Below are 17,949 nucleotides of genomic sequence, written 5' to 3'. Positions count from 1 at the left end.
TGACGTCACGCACGTGGGAGCAGTGTGGGGTAGGCCCAGCAAAGGGGGGCAAATGAATAAAGAATCTACCCGGTTATCAGTTGATATGTTTTTGCCGGTCAATCGTCCACTCTTTCACCTGGTGCTGTGTTAGTGTGTGTTGTTTCGTCCACATGAACAATACAATACAGTGTGCAACGTGACTAGCTTTTGCACTGTGATCACCACTATATAACCCACAGAGACAGATCGAAACACGTCTTTCATCCTTCTTCATTCCTGACCCAGATTGATTAATCATACAGTTCAACGCACAATCATCATGTTGACCCGTACCCTCCGATCTCCCCTCTTACGAGCTCGACTCCCCCCTTCCCACGCTGTACGAGCTATATCAACCACCCCACCCAGATTACAGGTTCAGGAAATCACCAGACCAGCCATAGATACTCCCCTGTCATTATGGAACTTTACAGAAGAAGAGAACATGCTCCGAGAGACTGTACGAAGGTTCGCTGAAGATGTGATTGGCCCAAAGGTATTGAAGATGGACGAAGAGGAGAAGATGGATCCAGAGGTCATTCAGGGGTTGTTCGATAATGGTGTAAGCTCACTTTTTCCTACCCTACGAATAGTGTCAAGTTGGACAATAGCTTATGTTTGTTCTACATGGTAGTTGATGGGTATTGAGACCAGTGCGGATATGGGGGGATCGGAATGTAGTTTCACTAGTGCCATCATTGCTGTTGAGGTCAGTATTGCCATAATACAGACTCATCTCCATCGCTTATCACGTTCTGAATGATATGTTGTGGCTGAATCACTCCGTCGCATCACTAGGAACTCGCTCGAGTCGATCCCTCCGTGGCGGTCCTCTGTGACGTCCACAACACCCTCGTCAACACCGTACTGCGATTATACGGATCGAAGGAGATTCAAGAGAAGTGGTTACCCGATCTTGCCACCAAGAAGGTAGGTTGACTTTGCTCATCACTCATACGTCCAACGTACAAGGGGACAATGTAGTTGATACTGATAATGGGGAACAGGTCGGTTCATTCTGTCTGTCCGAACCTGCTTCAGGATCAGACGCATTTGCCCTGCAAACCACCGCTAAACTCGACAAGAGCGGTGACTTCTACACACTCAATGGAAGCAAGATGTAAGCTAGCTGTCAAACTCGGAGGTGAAATAGCTGATGACTTCAATGTACAGGTGGATCTCCAACTCGGCTGAGGCCGACACTTTCCTTGTAAGCTACCCTAGATTGCACTGACATCGATATGATATCCCAACTGATTACCCTTTATCAATAGGTATTCGCCAACGTCGACCCTTCCAAGGGATACAAAGGTATCACCTGTTTCGTCATGAGCAAGGATATGGGCGTTGAGATTGCCAAGAAGGAGAAGAAAGTGAGTTAAGTATCTCAGTACATTTCTCTGATTATAGCTCATGTTTGTTGTAGCTTGGTATCAAAGCTTCTTCGACCTGCCTGTTGAACTTTGATGACGTCAAGATTCCAAAGGAGAACATCGTTGGAGAGATAGGCAAAGGTTACAAGGTGAGTCATCCGGCGGGAAATGTTGACCGAGAACCCTTCTCAGTACAGATGAGCTTGGGCCCCGCTAACACTCATTGCCCAGATCGCCATTGAAATCCTCAATGAAGGTCGAATTGGGATTGCCGCCCAAATGATTGGACTCGCCCAAGGAGCTTTCGACAAGTCCCTCACCTACGCTTATCAACGAAAGCAATTCGGTAAACCTGTTGGAGAGTTCCAGGGAATGGGATTCCAATTTGCAGATGTCGCTACTGAGATTGAAGCTGCTAGGTTGTTGACCTATAACGCAGCGAGATTGAAGGTGGGTCGATGTCATTGGCTACTGTCTGAGACATGCGCTGATTGTCATGCAAATCGTTGACAGGAGGAAGGTCGACCTTTCACCAAAGAAGCTGCCATGGCCAAGTAAGCTCACGCCCTGTCAGCTACCACTCGAGATCGAGCTTATCAACTCCTTTTTAGGTACTTCGCATCAGTGATCGCTCAAAAGGCAGCCGGTAATGCTATCGAATGGACAGGTGGTCAAGGTGAGCTTGCAGGTACATACCGACTACAAGGATGTGATAGCTGACGGTCTACCGGATAGGTTTCACAAGAGAAGTCGGTCTTGAGAAGTATTGGCGAGACTCAAAGGTCAGTTGGTCAGTTGCTTGCTCAAATGTTGTGTCAGCTGATTTCAGGACTTTCCAGATCGGAGCGATCTACGAAGGAACCAGCAACATCCAACTTGAAACCATCGCCAAGTTCTTGCGTAAGTGGTCATGATGGGGTATGAACCTTGATCGCACGTACTGATGTGACTGAGTGTTACAGGTAAGCAATATCAAACTTGATCAGATCATGGGATCGCCCCTATTCGTTGTACGCGTTTTGAGTTAAGCCAAGTAAGGTAAGAGAATATACCAAGTTTGTAGATATGACACGTAAGATTATGCATGTATGTTTTTACTCGTTTGAACCCATGGCGCTCCAAGTGGATGTACATTTGAGTCGAAGGTGTTACATCGAATGACTGCATGGGCAGCTGCGGGACGATGAAACCTGGAATCGTACCTGTTGTACCTGTTGCGTATTGGGAACTGACTCGTGATCACATTCGTTCCTGTCGATCTTTTTCAAGGACGTACAGCCCGCAGTCATGTATTGACACCACACTGCATATGATTGAACCGTAGCCTGAATCCTGTGACCTAGATTGGCGATCAACTTACGATGGCACCTAAAGTGAAATCATGAAAGCTGTTCCCCGGCATTGCCGTTGAAGTTGTTGCTTTGACCCGAACACCAAGTCCGTAGACCTTCCAAACCCAATGCTCCTTGACCACGGACATCGGGACGACATACGCGTAGCGACGCTTAGAGGACGGATCATGCGGTGTTGCGTCCCCTTTGATAATGAGGACCTTCAAAACTAAACGTTACACAGCTTTCAGAATTAGATGACGTTAGCAAAGCGAAAAGATCGTCAAAAAGGTACTCCGGACAGTAAGGTACCTGAGTTTGTTGTCCTTTGCGCGAGACTGTGGGAGGGAGGTGCCTCGGTTTGTCACTTTTGCGTTTTGTTTTCCGTAGATCTCGCAGTCATTCTTGGTTTGGGTCCTGGTCATAGAATGGAGATACTCGTACAACACTCTCGTAGACACAACAATGGAATCAAACACCATCGCGCTTATGTGTTAGTTACGTGTCACCTATGAACGTAAGTACTTTATAACTCGTACTGGTCATCCGCAAAGAACGGATAACGGATAACTCGTAATCCACAACGGAGTATCTTTTACCTCTGCGCTATCGGGGATCACCCGGATGAGCTACGGTATCCCCCTCGACTGGTACGACTGATCATGCTCTCGAGACGTGTTTTGCGCGTTTACACGACTGACTACGGTAAATTGATTCATGATTCATTCATTCATGGTATTACGCAAAGAACGCACGCGTCCGTCGTGTTTGACTTTAGTGCAAGGGAGTTTAGGAGGTCTTGACCTGTAAGATTAGCAGAGCCCGATGCCTGTCTTTTTTTTGTTTTTTTTTGTTTTTCCGGATTATTCCATCATCTACATATTGCCCGGACGCCATTCCGCGATGATCGAGATTAAGGGTTAAGTAAGAGAAGAAAACTGGAACATGTAGAAAGAAGACCAAGTTTGATTGTTTGTTCGGGTCGTACATTTGAATATTGATACAGTATTGAAATACAGATCAATATGGGTGAGACATGTACTGCTCTTACCGCTGACTTGACTTGTGACTTCCATGTGTACCGTCCAAAAAGAACAGTGCCAAGTGAATGGTACAGTCCCCAGAGTGAGACCCAACCGATCAATGTCAAATTCCAAATCCCAAATCCCAGTTTTTTACTCGTTTCCGCAGGTACCGGATGGTACAGGAAAACCATTTAACCTTGACTCTCCTGTATCCTTTCCCTAAGTTACCTGACGAATCGCTCGTAGCGATCCGATCGGTCTCGTCGAAGCGACAGAGATCCAATCAAATCCATTACGTTACATCCGAGGTTCAGTTGCATAATGCGCTTTCTGTAAATTACTCATACCTTTTCTCTCCCCCTCAGGACCGCAGGGTTTTTGCCTCTCATAGTAAGAAGTGAAAAACTTTATCTTCCACAGCGGTAAATTCACGGCCTGTACACATACCGTATCGGGGTAAAACCTTGTTGTTGGGTACCGTACCACCACCAACACCACCCGGATTCCCATTCCCAGTTCTTGTTCCAGGAGGAACCGGGATCTCATATGTAGGTTTCTACGATACCGCGTATTGTAAACGAAAAACAAAAAGCCTCAAACATCATCTATGTCGTATCTAGTCTAGTTATGAATATTTCTCTTGACACTTCCAAGCTTACCATCGTCGATATTCCACCAAGTCATATTGTGTTCGATAGAAGCGTTCTACTCGTAGTGTATGCGCAATAGACCGATATCAGATATTCGTAAACATCGGAACCAATTGATCGATCAGCACCATCTTCAACAACACAACGAACCATAGTCTAGTCATGGACGTAGTAAATTGTTAACAAATCAGTCCGACCACCTCACCTCCAACACCCATTCATACCATCGCCCCGGCCTTCATCCAACCTTTCAGCCGTCTAAACCACCTCGTTCGAGATTCGACGAGGTCCACCTGATAAAATCAAATCACGCTAAGCCATTTTAGCTCGGATTTAACTCAATCCCAATTCAGTAAAGTCTGACCTAGACAAGGTCTCGAATAACTCAACTCTTTGAGAACAAGTCCTTGTCCTGCTGCCAACAACTGCAGCTACCAAACCTTATTCCTCGGTCCGGTGGATATATGCAGCTGTAGTGCATCCCGGTCTTAGCTCGATCCACAATCCACCACATCGGATGCTTTTCCATTCTTATTCCAATCCCTCGTGACATCGCCACCATTACCACCTATCAGTATATATGTACACGCCCACACCAATTAACATAAACGACATCGACCCATCAGCATGTTCCGTCCAGTGAACTTCTCAGGTATAGATATGAATGCAGACCGTGAGCAGGAACAGGAATCACCCTTTGATCAGATACACCCTTCGTGAGTTCCCCTCCCCTCCATCCTTTCCGTGATGTTGGAAAAGGCAACAGGCACCAGAATCAAGTCATAACTATAAACATTGTTTTTGCACTGGAATCCACCATCACCCGTCTCTTCTCCTCCCCCTCTGACATCTAAACCCCACCCTGCTCCCACAAAGTTACGCACTCATCTTGCTTGCGCAATCATCATGACTCATCACGAAAAGATGCTTACTTGTATCATCTTGTCGCCTCAACTGTAGAAAACCCTCGACGTCGACATCGACATCTTCCAAACACACTCATCAACCTTTATACGCCACTCTAGCTGAATACACCCTCAATTCACCTCGTTCATTCCCCATCGACCCCTCCTCATCGACACGTACTCTACCTACCTCCTCTTCGTCCTCCTCGATCAGACGCCCGTCATTGCCTCTCAAACCCATAGAAGAATCTTATCTGAAAGAACCATCGGGCCCTTCAAAGGGATACGCCTTTCCTACTTCGCACTCCCGCTCACCTGCCAAGGAAAATATCAATATCAGTATGACCGCCATGGCTCCCTCGATGTCACCTACCTCGTCATCTACCGGCGGTCTCCCCATGGCCAGTACAAGTATGACTTCGACAGCACAGCACAGATTATCCGTCTCCGGAAGGCCGAGGCGTCCTTCTCCGTTATTGCATGAGATTCAACCGCCCAGTAGAAGACTGTCGGCACACCAGATGTTACTTCTCACTCCCTTTGGCGGACCATTACCCGCCGGCGCACTGGCAGGAGCAGGCGGAATGGGTATGTCAAGAGGTTCGTCGAGTATGGGTCACGCTTTGCCCACTGCCCCTGCGAGATTGGGGAGCGGGACAAGCCAGTCTAGCGGCTGGCCAAGAAGAGACAGTGGACCTAGTTCAGGGGCGAGTAGTCCTGTACCCTTGGGTAGGGAGCTGCCCGTGGCCGGTCGACCATCGACTACCTCAGCAGCATCTTCAATGGGCAGAGAACCCCCTGCGGCTAATCGATTCCCTCCACGATCGAGACATTCTCTCGCTCACCCCGTGGTCAACCCCTCCCCCCTCGCTTCCGCTCCAATGACTACTATCTTCTCACAGGGTTCTTCGGAGGGCAATTCATCAAAATCTAGAGACGCATCCAATCATGAGATGGAGAGGAATCAAACGTTCATGTCTCGAGATGAAGTTGGCGCGGGCGTAGAACCTAGAGAAAGGCCCGAAGAAGCCGAAGAGGATATTGAATCTCCTCCAAAGTCCCGTGCGAGATTACTCTCCGCCACTGTCGCTATGACCCGATCGAACTCGTTGCCTGTGCTCACGCTTAGAGAGTTGCAGGCGTTGAAGGAGAAAGATGGCGAGTTGGGAATCCAACGTGGAGGTGACTGGGCGTGGGTCTCGAGGGATGGTGATGGTGATGGGGATGGGGATGAGCTTGATGAGTGAGTAACTCACCTTTCTATCAGACATAGATAGCACTTGCTGATCCGCTTTAACAGAGCCGAGCTGGAAACGCCCAGTCTAGGTACAGAAACCAGTACCAACGCATCCACATCTACCACCTCCCTCGTCACTCCTCTCGAACAGCCTGCATCGTCTTCGTCCTATCGAAACCCCTTTACATCATTCAACGACCCCTTCGCACCCAGACAACCGGGCGTCACTCCCGTCTCGGTCTACGCGCCAATGGCAACTTCATCAGATTATCATTATTCTCCTACAGGTCCAGGCGCAGAACTGCGTAGAATGTCAGACGCCCCGCCTACCACTTCGACCGCTACGCCCTCGCCGACAAGTAGAGGAGGTCGTCGATCAGTCACGGATAGTCGAAGACCGAGTGCTCCGAACGTCTTGCGTCAATCGTTCAGCGCGCTCACTCCCCGTCCTGTGCAACGACGTACACCGCCTCAAGCTAGTCAGGCAATATTCCAACAGCCACCATCCTATCAAGCATTCACTGCGCCTGAAGAGACCAGTCCTCACGGATCTCCAATTGCCAGTCTACCTCCCGCATCTCGTCCAAGATTACTGCGATACAAATCTTCCCCGGCTCGTACCACGGGGTTGGGCCTCAACATCGTAGTCAGACCCACCAATCCGGGTTCAGATCGATCCTCTGGAGATCCAGGATCAGCAGGGACGGAGAGCAGAGGATCGATGGGCGAACAGTCCAACGGTAATACTAGTGCTGGACCATCGCGAAGCTCATTCACCACTGGTCACTGGGCAGAAGTCGACTTTATAGATTCCCTGGCGGCAGCTGCGGACATAGCATTAGCAGCTTCGGAAAGCCTCCCACCGTCCACTTCCATCTCTGGAGCTGCCTCTGCTATAGGAATGTCGCGAACATCAAGCTCGATCAGTCCGACTGCCACGGCTCATCGTCATCTGGCGCCCAGTCCCGCTCGAGCATCGCTTTCCTCATCCTCCTCATCACGTAAAGTCTCTTCTCAATCACAATCTGCTCCTCAGACAGCTATGGGATCAAAATACAAGATCGAGCATGTGACCTCACGATCCCACATCCACGAATTCGAGTTCGGTAATGAACCGACGTTCAAGGGTAGATCAAGGTTCGAATCTGTTGATTCTGCTTTCCCTTTAATGCCTGGTGGGACAGGTGGGAGGTTGTCCGTCCCCACATCTGGAGCGGGTGAGACCTATGCTCATAGTAATAGGATTGGAAGTTTCAGTGCGGTAGAGAATGGTTTACAAGGGTTGAGCGAGGGATTCCCAAGGAGAGGTAGTCTCGGTATGGGCACGTTTGCGAAGTTACGGAAGATGATTTCCAGTACTGGCTCTGGCTCTGGGCGAGGAAGTGGTGGCAGCGGGAGTGAGATGGTAGATGAGTTGGGTCAGAGGTTGGTTGTAGCGTCTGGTGGGGAGGGTGCAAGGGCAGCTTCGTCCCCTCATTGGTCGGAGAGGAGAGGGAGTTGGGCAGAAGGGTGGTCGAACGCTACGTGATGGGTTTTTATCAAATATATACATACATATAAATTCAAGTCATGATATTTCAGACAGTCTGTTGTACTTTCAATGCATTTTCATCCAGCTTCAATGTGCGAAACATGAAATTTGGATATACAGTATATATAACGGTGTAGCGATAACCCCTGGACCAGTATGTCATGTGGATCAAAAGAGAATTTACACTAAACTACCTCACGCAGTCAACCTCTGTCTCCTCTCGGCCAACCACCTCCTACTATCCGCCACGTCCTTCTCAGTCGGTACGATCACCTTCCTCCCCTTTGCAGCACCCTCCAGCCAATCCTGCAACCACCTCCTCATGATCTCCTCGTCCCTGACTAACGCCCTCCCCCCATTCTCACCAAACCCTTTCACCCACCTTCTCGGTCCCTCAGCCTCGCAGATATGTAATAACGCAAGACACATAGTCGAGAAGGTAGGTGTTATACCCAACCTCTTCATCCAAGCTAGGACGATGGGTATCTCCGAATGTCTATTGTAATACCCCAGTAAAGCGATGTACGATCGGAAGGTATTGGATGTGGGGATTATATGGGTGAATCGTGCGTTGGGGGAAGGCAAGTGTATCTCTTTATCTTCTGCTTTGGAGTTGGGATCAGGAGGGAAGGTGGATTGGTCGGTGTCGGTGAAGAACGATACGATCGAACTGAAAGCGCCTTGATGGGCCACCTCCAAAGGCGATTCCACTTCTCTCAAATGAGGCCAATTCCCCAGTATGACCTGACGGAATATCCTTCGGGCCTTCTTCCACGGAGCTTCCAATCCGCCTTTATCACCTCGATACCTCCACGCGTTATTGGGGTTATCCAGTAGAATGCTCGTAGGGCTATTCGCCCACGCATCGTCGTCGTATACTCTACTATTCCCGTTCGATCCCCCATCTTCCTCGACATCATCATCGGTCGATTCCTTTTTTCTCCGGAACCTGAATTCTTGCGCTATAGCTCTCAACCTCTTTCTGAACAACTCGTTCTCCTCTTGTTTCGATAACATCACCTCATTCTCCAACTCGTTATCGCTGTATCTCGCTATGTCCAGCAGCAGGTTCATGGAAATATCATCCAGATATACCCCATAACGAGGTAAGGCAGCGGACCACAACCTAAATGCCAAAGAAGGTTTCCCATCGAGTCTACACAGGTCAAGGAGAATATTGATATTCTGCGCATCTAGGCGTATCGATCCTGCCCACTTTTCCTTCCTTTTAACCTTAATCCTAGAAGTGGGTTTCTTGCCCCATGTATCGACCAGCATGATGGCGGTATCGATATCAATGGCTGATCGACAAGCTTCCGTAGCCACTGCTAGTGTGATTCTATCGACGAAAAGACCCTTGGCAATGGACGGAGCAGATTTCTCTCGTTCTATTAGATCTCTCCATATTTCCCATGCTTTGAGGGGTTCGCCCCGTTTGACCAGGCCGTGCATTATAGGTGTGAGGGTATGGCCAACGACAGCATCTCCAGGGAGGGTCTCAGCCATTTCGATCAGAGCTTCGGAAGTAACGGTTTTATCCTTTGAACATCTATCTAAGAGTATTGACCAGGCGTAACGAAGTAGAGAATAAACGTCGTATCGTGTTGGGCGGAAATTGACTCCTCTCATGCTGTTCTTCAGCCCTGGACCAGTAGACTTTTCCATTCGCGCATCCAGCTCTGAAGGTGTGAGGTACGGTTTCATTAAGGACAAGATCTTTTCCATCGAATTACTATATTGTGAAATCACCATCTCACTGATGATTCTGGATATCTGCTTGTCCCGTTCTGTTATCGAGGTGGTGGGTGTGGACATCTCGATCGTGCTTTTGAGTGGTTCTTCATTGACTATTCCAGCTTGTTCCAACAGTTCTTCCGCATCTATCTCCACCTCTTCCACTTCGTCATCCTCAGCTTTAGCATTCGCCTGACCAGCTTCGGCCTCCGCCTCCTCCCTGTCTATAGCCAACTTCCACCTGACCCTATACCTCTTAGCTGCTCTATCGTTCCTTTCCTCCATAGCTGACAGGGTACATTGTTGCCATTGGAACCTTGTCAGATCTATCTTTCTGTCAAACGCATGGCCCACTAGCATTTTCCGTAGTTCCGGAGTAAGCATTCTCCGCCTGAATAGGCACTTGAACATCGCAGCTGATAATTGAGGTTGTTGGGTCACATCGGATGAAGAAGGTATTTCCGAAAGTGTTTTAAGCAGGTGTGCAACGATTCGAGCGACCTGGTCTCGCACGGGTAAGGGTAGAGGTTGAGTGGATTTTGATGGGCCGAGGGTAGCAAAGAATCGTAGGTACTGTATAAACCCTTTATATTTCGCTTGAAGATCCCCGATATTTGGCTGTACAGTCACATCCAATTCTACTTCCATCCTATTCAAAAAGAGCTGCACGACAGCAGGGAGCAAGGCGAACATCTGATGTTGCCCTAGATGCACTAGGAGCTTCTGTAGGAGTTCTAATATATGGTCCATGAACACTTGTTCTTCTTCGACGTAGGCTATGACGGAGGGCATGAGGGTTATGATGTCGGATGGACGAGATTTATGTTTAAGCAGTGGTATAAGGTGATCTGGAGGGATGAGAGCAGTGAGATCATAGTGATCAAGCAGGGCTGCAAGGGGTATAGAGCGGTCGTGTAGTAAACAAATTACGCTCGAGTAGGTATTGATCGAGGTTGTTGAGGGGGGCTGATCATCCGTGATTCCAGCCGTATCAAGTGGGGAGACAGCGGTAGTATACCTTCTCGAACAGCCGAACGAGTCTGGAATTCTATAGGCTGTTCTTGTATAGGCTGACGCTGGAATTATAAGAGGGTATCGACATGTTGCAGGTCGAAGCGGAAGGCCGGCCGCTCGTCTCAAGCTATATCACAGATTAGCAGAACTCGGAAGATCATGATTTTCTACTCTTCACTCACCTTACAATGCCCGCACGTCTCATATCGAGTATATCGTTATCATCGTCTTATCTCATCTAAAGGTCTTCCGCTTCACCTCCAAGGTGGGTAGTAGCAGCACGATAGTAGGAAGATGTGTTTACTTGTCACTTATCGTTCAGAAATTCAAAGTAATCCGAGTTCAAGAGCAACAGGACCAAGAGACTGAAGTCCCAACTTTTCGGCAAAAAGGTAAAATCCCATACAAGTAGAGGTCAAAGCGGAGATCACCGAGAATCTCCGTTGGAGGTTGTTGACATGTTCGAATCTGGTACTGAAGATGAGAGACCCTCTTCACTTCTGACCTCTACTATCTGATCCAGTCTCGGCCATCATCGAAGATATACATCATATCCGGGTAGAACAAGGAGACACCCGCAAGAAGAAATTACCAGCTATGCTCGAATCTTCCGACGACGCTTCACGGTTCTTGGCTGAAGGACAAACGATACTGGGGGAAGGATGGACACATATTGATAATTTTGAAGAGCTTGACGAGGACGAGTACGAAGAGGAAGAGGAGGTGAGTGTTGTCCTGCTTTCACCACTATCGTTATCTCAAGCAACTCGCACGCCAATCTTACAGGGGCATATATCGAATGCTGATGTGGGGGAGTATAGGAGATATACGTTACGATGGATTTAGGGACGACTTTGGATTCCAAGGCTTTACAGAGTGAGAATCAGTATCAACTCATTGTAAGTTCATTCGCCTGATCATCAAAATGGTTATATGCCACCGCATCTGACATGTAGATAATCATCAGGGCTTGGATACACCGCTGCCATTCCTTAAGTTGGGCAATCAGATATTCCAGGGTCAAACTACACCACTGATAGGGGATGAAGTGATATTAGGATTGATACGGAGTGAGCTTCTCACCTCCCGGCTCGATCTACTTCAAGTAATAGAGAGAGCTAATGAGAAATCTCTGTTGTAAAGACTCGGACAACCCCCATGAACCTACCCACCCACCACTCTACTCAACAAACCACCGACTAACCTTCCGAGCCATCACCCTCGAACCTCGTTCCCAACCTCAAGCTCAAGCTCAACCAAACCAGGGAGAAGCGGGACCTGGGCCCTCCTCGGCGGCAATCAAACTACCACTTGATACTTTGTCCATAGGGGCCAAGAGAGGACGACCCAAGGGGAGTGGAAATCTCAAACCTAGATTTGTGATTGATAGACCAGAGGATCTGGAGAATTTCGATTTGGATGCTATGAAGACTTCACAGAAGGGTGGGTGTTATTGTCTTTCCCATTGAGTAGACTGTCCGCTAACACATCTTCTATGGTATAGTCGAACTAGGTCCAAACGTATTGGAGTCCCTGGGCTTACCACCCTCAACCCACGGCGAGAATGTATTATTGACCAAGACCGTCTTATCACAAGTGATATCTGGATATTCATCTAGAGGTAGCCAAGGTAACAAGAACAAAAAAGGTAAAAGTTGGGGAGTGGACAAGAACGGGAAGATAGCTCTGATCAGTCCGGATAAGGATAGATCGCCAGCACAGGGTGATGTGCAGATGGAAGAAGGGGGACAAGCTGCGAATTCGCAGAATACTACTGGACCAGAAACAGCTCAGTCGACGGTACTTGATGACTCTGCCATACAGACAGATCAGACGGATCAGAATGAAGATCAAGTGATGGTAGATGTGGAAGATGATCCGCCCTGGGCAGAAGTGGAGAATGGACAGTGATACCATTTCTCCTGGTATAAGCTGCATTGATTGTACTGTACATGATTATACGATGTTATATGAATATGCTATTTAATGTATATATATTGAACCCCCTTCTACCTTCTACTGTCATGATTGCGATCCTGTATCCGGAGATCTTGGAGAGATGCGCCCATCTGATCACATCCGCTGCATCCTAGTATTCATCTCCCCGAACCTCCTTCTCCTCCACTCCCTCCTCTCTTTCGTCGTATCTTCTCCACCTACATGACCCCACCCATGCAAGGGCACCACTACGGCCGTACAATTATCTGAAGCGCCCAGGTCCTCAGCGAAATGAACGATCGTCTTAGCTGCTCGGGTTGGGTCAAACGATTTTCGGATGAGGTCTACGAGTTCTTGGTCTGATAGGAGGGAGGTGAGTCCGTCAGTCAGGAGGATAAGGTAGGAGTGCTCGTGGCCTATGGATACCCTCTTCCGTCAGCTCTGGTCCGCCCAGATAATAATTTAAAAGCTTAATCATATGATGATATGACTCACCATCTATCACTCTAGTCGTCACTTCTGGCTCGACGGTCACCCCTGAAGGCTTCCATTCACCATCACCGAATCTGCCGCCAACATGTTAGTATACACCGCGTGGTCAGATCAAGATATGATGCGATTCTCACCCTCTGGTATTTTCCACCACACCCATCCACCGACTCTCACCAAAACTGTCCGAGACCAATAACTCTGCTCCCATCCGTCTCAGCCTACTGGCTTCTACTCTAGCTTCTGCGTGATGTTTCTCTGTCAGAGGAATCACTTGGCCGGTGGGTTGATGACACAACAGCGCGCGAGTATCGCTATACACCGTAAGAGAAACGTCGGTGAGCGAAAGCGAGCGTGATGCGAACGAAATCGAACCTCAATCGGATATAGAGAGATGGATGAACAGCCCACTCACCCGCAGTGCGCAACTGTCAGACTCAACTTCTTAGCGGCCCAATAAGGTTGAGCAGGCTCATCAAGCGATTGAAGCAATACTACCGAAGCGGTTGATCCACACCTTTTCGATTTCTCGATTCCCTCAAGTACCTGTTTATCCGCCTACACATCCAAAATTCACATCCAAGCTCATGTCAGGTAATCCTACTCCACTCAATTATAGAGGTTGAAAGCATAGCAAGCTCACACTGAGAAAAGCAGTAGTCAACCTCTCCTCCAGCGTCATCTCTTCTCCTTCTCCTGCTTTCTGTCCATTAGCTGCGAATTTCGTATATCGCGATAAGACGCCTCCTCGCCAACGCTTAAAGTACCCTGCATGCTTCTCTTTGGTCCACTGTACGAGGTCTGGAATATCGGATTTGGAGATGGATTCAATCTGGTTGAAGAGGTTTTCTCTCAGGTAGGTTGATACTTCTTTACCGCCGTGGCTGGGGGATAAGTCGTGTCAGCTTCATAGCTCTAAAGTTGGAGAGATGACCAAGGCAGGAATCAGATCGGGGCAGTTGACGAACTGTATTCGGTCGGGATGTTCAAGCGGCTCTCGAGAGACTCGATGGTAGGTTGCGTCCTTATCACATACAGCATCATCCTGAGCGAACGAGACTATTTACTCACCCGTCGAATATCCCAAAAGCAGCTACCTGCCCAGCCAGGAAGTCTGATCCTGCAGATGCGGGATCCCACTCACATGGAGTTTCCAGCTTCGCCAAGGTATTCTGAAGCTCGGATGGAGGTAGTTGTAATGATCCCACCACAGCGGTATCTTCTTGATATCTGGGCGAGAGACATCCTATCAGCTGACAGTTCCCAAAGGATTTGAAAGATCAAGCAGATTGGAGATACACACGGTCTACTTCCTCTTGAGGAGTATACACCTATGATCTTGGGATTGTTCAGTGGGACCTTGTATGTACCTGCATGAGGAGATCATATACATCAGCTGTCCCCTTCGAACCTCAACCTGTCGAAGAAAGCAGACTCACCGCCAGGAGTAGGTCCTCGTATGAAATCGTGTACTCCTCTGACACTCGTGCCCAAGCCCCTTCTTGGGGCTGTGAATGTTATTGAGCGTAGTAGCATGGCATGGGGTAGTATGTCTTTTTGCTTTTGCTTGATTGATTTGTAGATATCCCTTGACTGCTATGAGAGTGGGCTTGATCAATCCTAATCCTGCTCGACCCACACTGTATGCATCATCATCAACACCGTGCTCGGGTAAAAAGAGAAATCAATGAGATGCGGGGTAACATAGACAAACACGTGGTGTTCTGTGTGGGGTAAAGTCGAATAATTCATGTTCGAAATTCAATCGCGTACAGTGGTTGAGTGAGTATATAGTTATACAAAGACGCCAGGTATCATTCATCATTTGTCTTTCTCTTCTTCATCTCTCCTCAGAATACCCATCATTACATTCCAACTACAAACATAGATATCCTACTTCTCAGAATCTTTTCAGAACCAACACAGCTCTTGTAATCCTTCAAGGGTCCATACGTGCAAATGTCCAAAATCATCCTCAAATCCCAATCTCGCTCTGGCTCTGGCTCCAGCTCTTCCACGCCTATCCCAACTGCTCAGAATGGACGACTAAGCACAAGGAGCGAATCGGTAGAAGTAGTCGAACCAACCCACAGCTATGCAAATACCGAGTATACCGTACCTCTCAATAAGGAGGAACAGCGCATCGAAGATTCGAAAGCAAGGTACGAAGAGGATGTGAGGAAACATCAGGTCGTAGAGGTCAAATCTGCTAATATGGAAGATGAGTGAGTGATGCGAAGGTTCGGCAGTTGTGTGATGGAGGTCCGCGCGTTGGCGTCCAGTCATCCATCATATCTCACATTGGAAACAAAAGCAAATGTGCCACATGTACTGATTCCATGTTGTTGTAGCTGGCAGATAGCCTATGTATGGTCCTTCATCATCAAGTTCAATCTGAGGAATCATATACCGAGACTGGAGTGTTTTCAAGAGTACGTCGATACTTCCGCACCGCAAATGATGACGGTCGCTTCGAGATCTGAAATTCCGATCACCGGCGTGTGGCACCTATACCCGTACCCTCCTTTCCAACGTGGTGTTGGTGCTGACGAGTGATCGTTGTCTGATTTAGTTTCGAGAAATGTCTTAAGGAACCTGTTGCGAATAGACCGGACGACATTTTCGAGAGTATCTTGATTTGTTTCTTGGGTAATATCAAGAACCTCAGATCTGGTTCGAAAAATCTAACGTAAGTTGGTTGTCTACGATGGGTGATCTAGTCGATTGTTGGTTGTACCACGCCTTTTCGCCGCGATTGTCTTGGGTGGATAATACCTCAGGGTAATTTTGGTTTTGGACCAGAGCGAGAAGTACATACGTTGGTAGCCAAGTGGTACCTTACCACCATCCTTTCGCTCAACATCCTGGTACAAACTGATCCTGATATCATGATTCTCGTTGTAGACCCGAAAATATACAACAGCAATTATCAAACTACATTACCGACCAGCTGACCAACACCTCCGAGTGGACCGTCTGGGATAGAGGATGGCCTATAAACGAAGAAGACAGAGGATCATGCTGCACTTCTGATCCCTATCGATCCGAATTAGGCAGATTGAGGTATTATGGTGAACCCTCCAATGCTCGTGCGGCTAAGAACCCGATTACTCAAGTCGAAGCTAGGGGTGGTGGGTTGTTCGAGCTGGATTGGAGGGAAAGGGCAAGTCTGCTGAGGCAGCTGGTTGATTGGCAATGTACGTTAGCTTTTTGTCTCACGTTAATTTCAGACCCTAGCTAATGATCATCGGATCAGTAACTCACTCGGACTCCATCAGAAATGTGATACACCGAGAATTCCCTGCCAAAGCCAATGATAGTAGAGGCAAGAAACCGCAATTGGAGAATGAAGCGAGAGACTCCATCATAGTGAAAGAATTGGGATTGACAAGGGACAGAGCGAGGATATGGTCTTTCGATGGTAAGGTTTTACTTTGGTTCTCATCTAATAATGAAGTGAGCTGATAGTTGGGTGGTGAATAGATTCATGGAGATTGTATAAATCCGGCAATCCATACAAGAGACCATGTCAATTAATCTGCATAACATCCGACCGAGAAACATATGATCGTTTGATAAGCGATTTGGAGAGTTTCAGTGAGAGTTCCGAGACGAAGCCCAATAACGGAGTTGCGAAGGGGAGTAAGGCGGCAACGGAGGCTAAGAAGTTGGCTCAAGCTAGGAAGAACGAAGGTGATTTGGCGGAGAGGTTGAAAGATAGGATAGAGAGTGCGGAGAAGGAGGAGGCGGTGAGTTTGCTTTTATATCATATCTCTGAATCTGGTCCGCATTGAGAGGGACGGACAGAACAATGCTGATGTGGTGTTTTGACTGGTGTAGCGAATCCAAAGAGCTCGAAGGAGAATCGCTCAGGCTTTGGAAATGCAACAACAAGCTGAAATGAGATCAACTCGAACGAGAAGACAGAGTAAGAAGGTTGATTATGTCTATGATGATCATTCTGACGTGAGTTAGTTCACCCAATAAGCGTGAATATGGTTATGAGATCTGACGATGGTTGGGATATAGTTCGACTCCGACTCTGGACCATCGCGTAAACGCCGTCATATCTCGCCCGAGTTCCAGGGATTAGACGGTAGAGATCGACCCATCATACCTGGTGAAAGAAGGTCGGCGAGGCAGATGGGACTAATCGACCAACCGGAGAACCAAGAACCAGTATTAGGAGTTGATGTGAATATGGAAGAGAAGAGTGAGGAATCAGTCGAAATGTCTAGGAACGCTTCTACGCATTCTAGCCACACTGGTACGGGCACGGTCGTTGAAGATCATTCGGAGGTTAATGGAAATAGTAATGGTGTTGCGAATGAGGAAGGTAAGAAGAAGAAGAAAAAGGGGATGAAGGGATATGTCTGGGTTGAGGAGTTCGTCCCGTATGGCAAAGTGTAGAATGCCTGGTCCGGCAATCTCTCTCACACTGCATCTTTCTTGGTGAAGACTTTCTCGCTTGTCCATAGATCGATAGACCCCCTTCCAGTAGGCTATCGTGTTCTTCATACTTGATGATCTCTCTTGTTGCTGTTTATACTTATGTAAGATGATGAACCAAACCATGAATTATGAATCATTCACGAACGATCAGCGTACACTTGATTTATTAGCGGAATTATATTGATATGTGATGGCTGAGAAGTTGTTGCATAATTGAGTCAATCCTCTTCCACCTATACTATGAACGTT

At 47.9% G+C, this 17,949-nt stretch overlaps 6 protein-coding genes across 6 annotated transcripts; 4 read left to right on the top strand and 2 right to left on the bottom strand.

The window, feature by feature from the left end:
- Window positions 1-301: 301 nt before the first annotated feature.
- Window positions 302-2,376, top strand: I302_106923 (uncharacterized protein; the record flags this gene model as incomplete). Its single annotated transcript, XM_019192424.1, has 13 exons — window positions 302-583; window positions 656-730; window positions 820-951; window positions 1,029-1,141; window positions 1,195-1,231; window positions 1,296-1,394; window positions 1,448-1,543; window positions 1,626-1,844; window positions 1,908-1,948; window positions 2,006-2,070; window positions 2,130-2,176; window positions 2,234-2,294; window positions 2,357-2,376. The coding sequence occupies 13 exons, from the start codon at window positions 302-304 to the stop codon at window positions 2,374-2,376; spliced, it is 1,287 nt and encodes a 428-aa protein (XP_019045421.1).
- Window positions 2,377-5,646: 3,270 nt separating this feature from the next.
- On the top strand, window positions 5,647-8,070 carry I302_106922 (uncharacterized protein; the record flags this gene model as incomplete). Its single annotated transcript, XM_019192425.1, has 2 exons — window positions 5,647-6,548; window positions 6,606-8,070. 2 exons carry the CDS (start codon window positions 5,647-5,649, stop codon window positions 8,068-8,070), a joined length of 2,367 nt encoding a protein of 788 aa, XP_019045422.1.
- Window positions 8,071-8,268: 198 nt separating this feature from the next.
- I302_106921 (uncharacterized protein) lies at window positions 8,269-10,599 on the bottom strand (the record flags this gene model as incomplete). Its single annotated transcript, XM_019192426.1, has 1 exon — window positions 8,269-10,599. The coding sequence occupies one exon, from the start codon at window positions 10,597-10,599 to the stop codon at window positions 8,269-8,271; it is 2,331 nt and encodes a 776-aa protein (XP_019045423.1).
- Window positions 10,600-11,418: 819 nt separating this feature from the next.
- On the top strand, window positions 11,419-12,732 carry I302_106920 (uncharacterized protein; the record flags this gene model as incomplete). Its single annotated transcript, XM_019192427.1, has 5 exons — window positions 11,419-11,544; window positions 11,643-11,720; window positions 11,789-11,891; window positions 11,965-12,264; window positions 12,326-12,732. 5 exons carry the CDS (start codon window positions 11,419-11,421, stop codon window positions 12,730-12,732), a joined length of 1,014 nt encoding a protein of 337 aa, XP_019045424.1.
- Window positions 12,733-12,894: 162 nt separating this feature from the next.
- I302_106919 (uncharacterized protein) lies at window positions 12,895-14,784 on the bottom strand (the record flags this gene model as incomplete). Its single annotated transcript, XM_019192428.1, has 8 exons — window positions 12,895-13,175; window positions 13,255-13,325; window positions 13,386-13,562; window positions 13,664-13,806; window positions 13,892-14,132; window positions 14,320-14,478; window positions 14,552-14,618; window positions 14,688-14,784. The coding sequence occupies 8 exons, from the start codon at window positions 14,782-14,784 to the stop codon at window positions 12,895-12,897; spliced, it is 1,236 nt and encodes a 411-aa protein (XP_019045425.1).
- Window positions 14,785-15,207: 423 nt separating this feature from the next.
- Window positions 15,208-17,658, top strand: I302_106918 (uncharacterized protein; the record flags this gene model as incomplete). Its single annotated transcript, XM_065870356.1, has 8 exons — window positions 15,208-15,473; window positions 15,600-15,680; window positions 15,821-15,937; window positions 16,153-16,445; window positions 16,505-16,669; window positions 16,732-16,997; window positions 17,089-17,214; window positions 17,278-17,658. 8 exons carry the CDS (start codon window positions 15,208-15,210, stop codon window positions 17,656-17,658), a joined length of 1,695 nt encoding a protein of 564 aa, XP_065726428.1.
- Between the last annotated feature and the right edge of the window lie 291 nt (window positions 17,659-17,949).

This window comes from Kwoniella bestiolae, chromosome 5 (genome assembly GCF_000512585.2).
Source record: "Kwoniella bestiolae CBS 10118 chromosome 5, complete sequence".
NCBI classification, from domain to species: Eukaryota; Fungi; Basidiomycota; class Tremellomycetes; order Tremellales; family Cryptococcaceae; genus Kwoniella; species Kwoniella bestiolae.
This window is presented reverse-complemented; position numbering and strand designations above follow the sequence as displayed.